The sequence below is a fragment of the Carassius auratus genome, chromosome 1 (assembly GCF_003368295.1).
Source record: "Carassius auratus strain Wakin chromosome 1, ASM336829v1, whole genome shotgun sequence".
Classification (NCBI taxonomy): domain Eukaryota; kingdom Metazoa; phylum Chordata; class Actinopteri; order Cypriniformes; family Cyprinidae; genus Carassius; species Carassius auratus.
The window spans coordinates 24,795,132-24,806,975 of NC_039243.1; the positions used below are offsets into that span (position 1 = coordinate 24,795,132).

General features: G+C 36.1%; 1 protein-coding gene across 1 annotated transcript in view; it reads right to left on the minus strand.

Annotated features, from left to right (window-relative positions):
• The window catches only part of LOC113105417 (transmembrane protein FAM155A-like), a 102,753-nt gene extending 95,888 nt beyond the window's left edge, over positions 1–6,865 (minus strand). The window contains exon 1 of the mRNA XM_026266474.1: positions 5,675–6,865. Coding sequence (XP_026122259.1) covers positions 5,675–6,361 — 687 coding nt within the window. The 5' untranslated portion in view covers positions 6,362–6,865. The remainder of the gene's footprint in view (positions 1–5,674) is intronic.
• Positions 6,866–11,844: the final 4,979 nt, after the last annotated feature.

Sequence of the window (11,844 nt, forward strand, 5' to 3'; positions counted from 1 at the left end):
AACTGGTTTGAGAATTTCACACTTGGCATAGCTCGAGGATCTTGCAGTGTGTCTTTCAGGCATGAGTGCATTGTTAAAGAGCAGCATATGTTTGCTGAGAGTGATGAAAAACTAGCCAAGGAAAGGTTGTGTGCAAAGACCTTATATGGAGATAGTTGGGGCGTGGTTTATGCAAATTACTAACCTTGGGCACTCATCCACTCAGAATAATGCTAAAATTATTAACTTTAGAACATGGTTAAAATCATGGATGTACGCATGCACTATGAAAATTTTTCATGAGAAGTTATCTTGTGCATATAAATAGAATATGAGAGGTAAACAAATAAATATTGCTCAAAAACCTGATATCTAAAAAAAAAAATATGTATGATAATCAAGTGCACCCAAGTTGTTTCAGTCCAGTTCGAGTTTATCTTGAAATATTACTAACATCAAAGTTATTATTATGTTTACTTTATAGACATCAGTAAAGATTTCACAGAAAACACAAATAAACCACAACTTTAAGCCAAATGTTTGTACAAGTATACTAATAGGTCTTTTACTTGCTTAAAAGTATGAACTATCAATCAGACAAAAGAAGGCATATGTAATAAATTGTGTTCAATAAGTTTTTCAGCAAAGTTTTGATCATGTTTATCATTTAAAGCCCTCAGAAATTCATATATCAAATATGATAGAGTATAGGGTTAAAGCAGCCAGTGTTGTTTCAGTGTTGTTTGAAACCACTGACTTTAATTATATGGACAAAAACAGTTTAAACATTCTTTTAAATCTAGACTTGTGTTCTGCAGAAGAAGGAAAGTCATACAGAATGAAATGAGGGTGTGTATTATGAAAGAATGTTTAATCTAGATTTTTTCTATTCCTCTAAAGCACTGTGCTTGTCAATACAGAGGAATCACAGCCTGGGATGGACAGTTGAAGGTTTGGGTTATCTGAGGTACTTTACAGTCTTTCCTTGGGAATTAAAGATGGTGAATGTGTATGAAGTCTCCAAAACTCTTATTGTTGACTGACGTCAAACTCATGCTGACACTCATTAAGCTGCTGTACAATCTCCTTGGCAACCTATCCTCAAAGGCATTCAGACCCATTCAGAGGTGTGACAATGAATGATACAAATGAAATATTATACAATGAATATTAAAAACAAAAACAATGTCTCCATTGGAGGCATTGCATATATAAATGCATGTGTGTGTTGCTCTGGCACATTATTACTGACCACCTATTGCAGTGGTAGCAAAGTAACGGAGGATCTGGGATACTGACCTTGGTTGCAGTTGTGTCCCTCACTGAAAGCCTTCTGCAGCAGCCCACGGCAGGCTTTTATGAATAAGCAAACACACTCAGCATTATAATGCTACCATGGAGACCTGACCCTAGTCACAGCTTCAGCCTCTTGGCTCCACCCATTACAATCATTATTTTCAATGAACAGAAGTAGCAGGGGATCTGAGCTCCAGCCTATGAGTTCATCTGGATGGCATCTCTGTGAATGCAGTTCACTAGATATGCAAAGAGTTCAAATACTGTGTGACTGCTGATTAATAATAATAATAATAAAAACTTGATGAAAATTGAATTAATATAAAACATATTAACATCAACATCTCACTTTACAACTTTTTATGCATTAACACTTGACCACGACAAAAAGATTACCCAACCATCTGCAAACACCATGTTGAGGTTTCTCTTTAGAATGAAGGATGAGAAGCTAAATGCCACCCATTAGGATGATTAAAAAAGAGTCAGATTATGCAAAGCTTGAAATCAATGGGAAGTTGCAGAGTCCTGTTTTCTGGCTATTTTTGTGGTTAATACAAAGATTGAAAACACAATCATAATCTCTATTCCTTTTTTTCTTTCTTTCTCGAATGTGCAAGAAGATCTAGCTACATTTCTATTTCTATTTATGACTCACTTCTACTCTCATAAATTATGTTCATAAAAGCAAGAATATGTTTAATAATATACAGAATTATTATTACATGTGGTTATGAGGGTTTGAATTAACGTTTTTAACCTCATTGCATTTGCACTCCAAACCATTATTCTCAAAAATAAATAAATAAATAAATAAATAAATAAATATATATATATATATATATATATATATATATATATATATATATATATATATATATATATATATATTAATGCATCAGTTGTTTATTATTATCTAAAATGCTATATGGTCTAGTGTAATATATTCCAGTTTGTGCAGTATAACAACCTTAGGTCATGTAAGTTTACAGTTAAGACAACTTTATAGTTTGGACATTTACAATTAGTCCTTTAGCAGATGCTTTTATCCAAAGCGGCTTACAAATGAGGACAATGGAAGCAATCAAAACCAACAAAAGAGCAATGATATACAGCATAAGTGCTATAACAAGTCTCAGTTAGCTTAAACGCAGTACACGTAGCAAGGGCTTTTAAATAATATAATAAATAAAAAGAAAACCGATAGAATAGAAAAATAATAGAGTAAGCTAGTGTTAGAGGTGTTTTTTTTTATAATTGTATAATAAATGAAAAGAAGATAGAATAGAATACAAAAATATTATTTAAAAAAATATATATATAAAAAGAAGGATATAAAGGACATATGACATATTTTGTATGTCCATACAATAGGACATAAAGTTATCGTATCTTTAACAGTAAACAAATGATGTATTTTCCAAAGAGGGAACACCATCCTCACCTTCTCACATTGTACAAATAATTTGGCATGCATAATGAACCTCTGTTGTAAATAAAAAAAATAAAAAAATAAAAAATTACAAAAAGATATATGCCTAACTTCCATTTTCTCTTATAGGCAAATGTGATCATACACAGAGAAGTTTATTAGTACCCAATGTCTGACCTCTGTAACTCATGTGTGTTTCATGCCAGGGTTTTGGATAAAGAAAATAGCCTTCTGACAGTCATCTTCTGTTGGTTAACACTAATAAAGGCCCTGTTTAAATAACACAGTGAGCAGTCATAGCATTAATGAGACACAGAGGAGCACTGTCTGCTTTTTCTAGAATAAAAAGAGTAGGAAAGTGAACAAAAAATGTCCCTTTATGAACATAATAACAATGTAGAGGCTTCTGTTTTGTATAATTTGCATTTCAGATTCTCCAAGCTCGGTGACAAGCACATCCTGGATCCACTTACAGCTGGTTGAGTCAAATTAGCAAAGCACCCTGTTAAATGAACTGTTCACCATAAAAATACAAACTTTGTCATCATTCGATTCTGTCAACATAATGTAATGTAATTGTAATGACAAGAGGTTGAACAGGGCTTCATCCCAATAGATCAATTCCATACCACAGTTTTCTATATTGTCCATACGAGTCAATCAGAGGAAATCTGAAAGAGCTATTCCATACACTCGTCCATATGAGTGATGAGTCCAGCATATTTTCTACTCGCTACAGCAAGAAACAGTAGATTTTATTATATTTTATTTAAGTTATTCTGTAGCATTAATTATTAATTAAGTAAAAAAAGAACATAAAAAGCACTCCACCTTTGAAGAAAAGCACTGTCCACTTTTGGTCTCTGAGACACTAAATGTGGTCCATGTTATCAGTGATGTGATTGCTTTGTCACAGAACCGTCTAGCTGTAACACAAGTGCAACAGTGCAGAGCTCAATACAGTAGCTAAGAATAGTACACTATTGAATAAAACCTTCTTAATGTATTTCTCTAATCACTACCCCTCCCATCGTTCATTTGTTTGTTACCTATTTATTATGTCTATTTTATTCATAGCAAGTGAATTTAACCTTTGATACATTTACACACAATGCAGACACATTCACACAGACAAAAGTAACAGTCTTCCACACTTTGAAGCAGTACAAGGAAGGCGTCTTCATGTCTTTATTTCGGTCTCTATCTCTATGCTTAGTCACAGCTGGGACTGGCTATCCCTTGCAGCTGCTTGCCAGAGGCTCTGACTGACTCCTGCCACCTCCCTCTGCATTACGGTTTTCATTCCCACTCAATGGTAGTTTATCAAGCTACGGTAACATAGTTCGAAAGTTATGTTTTGACGATTGAAAATGTCTGTTGTCTGAGAAATAGAACAATCCAAATATTCTACCAAATGCATTCTGTCCATTTGAAAGCCATAGATTTGTTTAAAAAGCATTCAATATAAATTCTTCAGCTATATTGTGACAGCAATGATGAGCACTTATGTTTTGCTGCAAAGAAAAACAATGACGCAAAGCAGTAGACTTATCATCCACAATGACACGAAAGACTAATTTGTGGTGACTGGCCAGACTTTCTATCCTCAAACAGTACTTTGCTAGCATTCTGTAGAGGCTGTTGTAGAGAGATTATTCATATAGGAGGATTCTGAATAGCAATTATGTGGATGTCACTTTGCTGAGATGTGGCGAAGGCAAAGAAAACAACACACACGTGTTAGTATGAATAGTCCTGAAAAGAAATGTAACTCATCAACAGGTTGAAATAAGCAAACAGCCTCTCTGTCAGCTCTATGAAATAGTTCTGATACTGACTACATTATTGCAATTATTTTGGATTAACAGTTTTTTTCTTGTGCTTTAGAGAGGTAGAAGTGGAGGTGTATCACAAATGCAAACGTAATATGTCATCATTACTGGCAATGATTATGTAGTAAAATACAAATTGCTCATGTAATAATTAAAGATGGCCCTTACATCAAAAGGCCTGCCCATTCGTTTTAGAACTGAGTGTGTTTCAGCACCACGGACAGCGAGCACTGACTCCGTGGGAAGCAATCATTTGCCAAGTGAACCAGTGAATAAGCAAAACACGCCACCCACTTATTCACCAGCTTATCTCTGCCAGTTAAACGACAACTTACAAGCCCTCGGTAAATGTTTGACCATTAATTACGCAGAGCAAAACGTAAAGAACACGGCAAGATCGCTTCCTTATCAGCACACAGCAACTATACGCAGTGTGCCATTTATTTATTTGTTTTCGTCGCCCAGGAGCAATCCATTTAAGATTACAGTGGGAGTTTGAAAATTAACCTTAATGTCAAGTTTATGGAGGTGAAGAGGGCACCCTGTTGCAGCGTGCGCAGAGTGCTGTGCAAACAAAGAGCAGTGAATGAGGGAAAATACTCTTGTGAGAGATTAGCTGAGAAAGCACCGCTGCCCTATTAGCGTTATTGAAATGTACTCAGTGTGGTGGACGTGAATGAACACCTGGCGGAGCAGCTCTATATTCAGTTCAGAGAGACGCACCTGCGCGCTACAGAATGACGCACATACGTTGAAAACATTGGCTGTGCGGCGTTTTGTGCATTGACACAGTAACCTTGAATCAGCAGCAACATTTAATTTCCTCCATAAGATTAGACCAGAATGGATTTTGCGTTGATCGCGCTCCCCAGCCAAGAATAGACTGAAAAACGAAGAAAGGAAAAGTTTAAAAGCCTGTCTGATGTTTCACCTTCAGACTGTCTTAGAAACGACATGACTGCAAAGTTAGCACCACGAAGAGATGCAAAATGCGGGGGGAAAAAACAGAATACAATATGAAATGCACTTTTCCCCCACTAAAACATCATTGCGTTACTGTCACCAGTTACCATGACGACTGAGAAGAGCCAACTCTATTCAATGAAAACGAGAGATCCAGATCATAAAGCCCTACCTTGCATTCTTCCATGCACGTCCTTACGGAGTACACATCTGTCTCGTATTTGTCTGCCATCATCTCAAAGTCCTCATATTTCTCCTGCGCGTGCAGGTCATAACGCTGGTACGCCTGAACGCACATACTGCACCTGTTTAGCTCGCCGTCCACGATCACGTCAAGGCTGCAGTTCAAATTATCCGGGCTTAATGTTCCATAAAGTAAATCCATAAGAGAGTACGAATTACAAAAGGAAAGGTACAAATCGCTTATGTTGATCCACCGCGTCCCCTCCGTTTCCGAAAGGCCCCTGCACAAGTGGTCAGCGTCGACAAAAGTGAAGCAGTTTTCAGACAAACCATCCGGGTGGCAAGTTTCTAGTTGCCACAAAGGTTTGGTAGAATTGACTACAAAAATAGCATCTTCGTTTCTTCTGAGGCTGCTGTGTGTTGAAGGGAGGTCGGGTCTGTGGTTTGCACTCATGTCCACTGAAGCTAACTTGTCTCGGGTCCTTGTCAGTTTGGCCTCGGCGCAGAACCACAGATTATCAGAAAGCAGAACGGTTAGGAATAAGAGGGACGCTAAGGACAATCGCCATCGCTGGGCCCTCTCGGAGTCGGTGAATGGCTTCTCGTTCTCGCGGGGAGCACACCAAATTTTTAAGCCGTCATCTCGCTGCCGACACTTCCAAGCACCGCTGGTCATATTTTGGGAAAGCGCAGCTCTGGCTGACTCCGCCGTGGGGGATTTTCTGCCACAATAGTCATTGACGTTGAGTTTTGCCCACTAAACGATGGCTGCTGACGAGCGGTCGTGGCTCACCTCCGCGATTAACTGCAATTCCCGATCAGTGCTGTGTTGAGGGGGATTACTGCTTTCATAGTCGAATCCCCTCTCCCCGTGCTTCTCCGGAGAAAAACCCAACTATCTGTAGCAACATGTCTCTCCCTGCTCGTCTGTCATGGGTTCCGCTCTCCCCTTTTGCGCAGAGCCGCTACAACGCGGAAAAGCCCGTGTCTGGCCACACGCTCTGATTCCTGGCTTTGTGGTGAAAAGCGCAAGGAATCCTCGTTTCAACACGCCGAATCTCGCCTCCTCGGTCCGACAAGGTGGGATCTTTTCTCGCGAAATGACCCACAGTCATTTTGGCCAAACGTTACGTTGCCGCCATGTTCGTTTTGAAAGAGTTCTTGAAAGAGAGCAGGGTCATTTACGTCAGCTCATGCAATGTGATTGATACACCATAGCCACCCGGCCGATTTGCAAACTGCTCATAAAGAATTAACTGATGCACCGTAGCAAGCGGTAACATGGTTGGTGTTCAGGAAAATAAGCCCTCATAATTATCACGTTAGAATCTAGAATAGCCTACATCAACAGGTTGAACAGCTGCATGAGAGATTGCACACTGAAACTATTAACTATTGCTTGAAACCAACATTAGACAATGCACTCCATAAAATGAGGATGTCAAGATGTTACCTTATAAAAATGACTTTCATTGGCATAAATATAGTAGACAGGTAAATTCAATCATGTTGAATGAATCGTATTTATATTTTGACGAAAATTAAACTAGATGTTACCACAATAAGTACATTTTAGGTTAACATATACATTATTTAACCTAGTAGTTTTGCTATAAATAGACATTAAGGTTGATTCACCAATAATCTTTTTTTTTCTTTTGACTTAAAACCATTTAACTTAGATGTTTTAATTATTATGTGGATCCATTCTTGCAATGCATAACATAATGGAGCATAAATACTACTACTACTACTACTACTACTGCTAATAATAATAATGACGTCTAATAGAATATGGGCAATAATATTTTCTTAAAGGGTTATTTCACCCAAAAAATTTAAATTCTCTCATGTTTTATTATTATTATTATTATTTTTTTTTATTATTATTTTTTTTTCTGTTAAACAAAAAAGAAGATATCTAAGATTAATGTCAGTGCTTTATTTATTATTATTTTTATTTATTATTTTTTATTATTATTATTTATTAGTCCATGCAATATAAGTCAAAGTGGTCTAATGTTATTTGGACCCTGGTGACTTCAGTTTTGTGTTCCACAGGAAGAAGAATGCCAAACAGGTTTTAAATGATATAAGGATGATCTGATGACAACTTTAAATTCAGTTTAATTTGCAGCATGAAATTACATTTTAAAAGGGAAAAATGAAAATACTTCTTGAAAACAAATAACTTATTTGTTAACAAGCCCACAATAAGCCCCTTTCAACTGTAATGTAAGGGCTTCCATAAACAAATCCAAATATTCATCCAATCTTAAGTGTAGGCTTATGTAGACAAAAAAAAATAAATAAAAAAAAAATCATGAAACAGTACGATATAGCACCATCGTTTTTACAAACACATTTAAATTTTTCTACACTTTTTTTTTTTTAACTGGGTGGTTAGTCTTTATTTTTAAAATTTTGTCTGTCATATTTGCATAAATTGACAAACAAATACTCAGAGCACGTAATGACCTGAAGCATGACACATTAGAGCTGTATAATCAATGGAATATGTGTTCTAGCTTGCATAATGCATTTTTACCTTCATCTCCTTTATTCTCTTTAATCAGCAGCATGGGATTTGATATTGTGATGAGAAAGCTAATAGAAAATGGGTCACAAACTATTGTGAATTTATCATGTACATGCATACAATAGATGTAAACAGGCCGAAACATATATATGCTTTAGGCGAAGGGAAAAAACACTTGCCTAATTTAAGTGACCTAATGAAATCTTTAAAAACAGCATGCAGTAATAAACATAATAATAATAATAATAGCCATACACCATCATTTTCAATAATGGCTGTGAATGTTTTCCAGAAGAATTTTATAATGGTTCCATGAAGAACCTTTAACATCAATGGAAACATTTTATTGCACAGAAGTTTCTTTGCAGTGAAAAATATTCTTCACACTAAGAACTTTTTTTTTTTTTTTTTTTTTTTTTTTTGATAAAGGGCAAGAACGATTAAATGAAAGTTGTGGGTATTTGAACCCAGAATGGTTCTTTTATAGCACTGCTGCAAAAATAAATAAATAAATAAACCTTTCAGAACCTTTGATTGTAAGGAGAATAGAAACCAGGATATATAGAGAAAACACTCCACTTTCTCCAAATGCTTCTTGTGAAAATAGTGGTTTTGTTTATTTGACTCCACTATTATTTGTTAGTTCTGGTCATTAACTATTATTAGTCAAGCTACAATTAAGACCTGCGTTCCACTTTGAAGTAACAATTACAAGCATTTTCCTTTTCCTCATTCTAACAGTATTTGTCTGCTACAGGCCATATGGTCACACATCGCAAATGCTTTCAATATGCATTAGCATGCATCAAGTTTTGCCCTGTTTCTAACACCTATTGCAACATGCTACCATTTTCAAGGTTGCTGAATTTATATCACCTTTCAAATTTTCAACACCTTTCAATTATGAAGCCTGTATATTTGCAATGAAGAAGATATTGATATACAGTAAGCCTTTATAACAACGACAGGTTTTGCATTGTAAATTCATGCATACTTGGCGTAAGGAGACTGTGACGAGGTCAGGAGTGTGGGAAGCAAAGGTATCATCTTTCAGCTAACTAGCTGAGGATGTAATATCCATAGACAAGGTCAGAGGCATTTCGTCTGTATCATCTGCAGGGAACCATAGATTCAAATTTAATTAATACGTTTCCAGAGTTTAAGAAACCAAACTGATTGATGTTGAAGCAAAATAACTTTGGGGATGCATTCCCGTTCTCTATTCACAGCTACCATTACATTTGATTAAAATCAGTAGGATTGTGAGAAGTGTTTTTCCAACCTGATGTACTCTTAGGCTTTATTTACTGTAATCAGATACAGTAAACAGACCAGAAATTAGAGATTGAAGGAATGTCTCTCCAAAAGATGGCATCTAAAAAGTGGGTTGATCAGAACAGGTTTAAATAAATAAATAAACAAAAAATAAAATGTACTTTAACACTCACTATTCTAATTCTATTCTTTAAAAAAATCTAATCTTTTTGTATTCTATTTTCTTTTCATTTATTATGCAATTGTATGTGTGTGTGTAAAGATCTCTAACACTAGCTTGCTCTATTCTTTTTTATTCTATCTGTTTTCTTTTTATTTAAAATCCCATACTACGTGTACTGTGTTAACCTAACTCAGACTACGTGTACTGTGTTAACCTGTCTCGCCAAAAGAGGCTTCCAAAAGCCACCTATTTCATATACATTTTACATATGTACATGCATCTGTTTGCACTACTTAGGTATAGATCTTTAGGATAAAGAGGGAAAATGAACACCACTGTGCCTCTAAGTGATACAGAACATACTGAACAAGGATTTCATAGGAAGCCATTTAGATCAAAACATGCTAATAAAGAGGTGCAAGGTCAATCCTCTCTCCTCTCCACAACCCTTTTCAAAATGTTTCATCACTCCAAAGTGAACATTCAGAAGCAGGTCAAAGACAACACATAATCCTTCAGTATTTGGATTTATCCTCCCTTCTCCTGAGACAGGAAACAGACAGAAATTCAGAAATTCATATTCAGATTCCTCTGAATATGAGCACTATCTCATTCATGGAGTGAGGATGTTAGGCTGGGGATCTGAGTCCTGCAAACTCCATTCATACCACAGCGGGTGTGGGTAAGTGTGCTGAGATCATGGCATTAAAACAACAATAGTATTCAAGCTGAGTAAACACATTAAGCAAGGCTTTAATTCACCAGGCTCTCAAATTATACAGTATGACTCAAGGACAAGAGTGCAATATTGCTGAATTTCCACCAGTCCTTTCTAGTTTTCCATTCTTTTTCCTTATTCACTATGAAGTCATCACTATTACACCAACAACAATAACTTATAATTTATCATCATAATCATCATCTTCATTGTTTCTTTGAATAATAATGGCTCTCGTCTCAATAACAACCAATCATTATAGAATTTTTTGTCTGAAAAAAGACCAATGGCTACATACAACAAGATAAAATTAAATGTATAAAGACAATGCTTGGCTTGATGCAGAGGTGAATTAAGGCAGTTGGGTATACAGTACATGTTATGCAGTGGCCAAGAACAACAGATAATTCAGGAGAAATTAGAATGATGGATATTGAGGGTTGGCTTAAAAATGTGTTTTGTCACTCCATATATGTTCTGCATCAATGACTCATGCCAATAACACTGTCCACCTTACATAACTAAAGATGAATTGGTTTTGACAGTATTTTCTTTTGACATTGGAAATCAGTGATGAAAATCCAGTTTTGAATTTTGAAGTCTTTGCAATTTTACACTATCAGGCCTTCTTTCTATTTAAGATTTTGAATCATTTGACAATCACAGCCATTTTTTATTTATTATTATTATTTTTTGGACCAGTGTCTCTAAACTAACATTTCACCAGAGGGAAGACCCACTTATATTCAAGTAACCATTTTTGTGTTTTCTAACTCTCATTGTTGTGGGGTGGAGGGGATGTATTTCTCTCAAATACATGCAGCCATTTCCCACCGATTTATTTTCAGGAAGCCCCAGGGTAGCCTAATGGACCCTCTCATCAAACATCCAATTACAGCTGCTAACTGACTAAGACTTAACTGCTCAACAAAAGATTGGCCATCAGTAAGAAAACATGATATGCTTTCCTTTTGAGAGATAGGATATGGACATCACAACATCAAAACAAATCAAGGCTAATTAATCTAACCAAAAACCTGATTTCAATAAAACGATATTGCAAAGCCTTTATCCTAAACAATATTAATGACCAACTTCTATCAATGCAATCAAAGCTATACTGCGGGCTGATATAAACCCATGATAATTCCCTGACCTTTTCCATACAGAAAACTTTAATGAGCGCATGGGCACACCTGCTAGCAGGCACTCTGGGATGCGTCTTTGGCCAGATTTGCATTACCTTCTAATGTCCTTGCTTCCCTTGTCCAAAACCTGTAACAAGAATTTATTTTTTTTCTTTTCCTCCTTTGATATCATGCTTCACTCTCCCTAGATCAGCAAGGCAGGGTGATTTCACACTCAAAGCTTAGAATATATGGATGTGAAAGACATAAACAAAGACAATTGCGAATGTGCACAATGGAGAAACCAGGGTTTTGTTTTCAGACATTTATTTGAAAT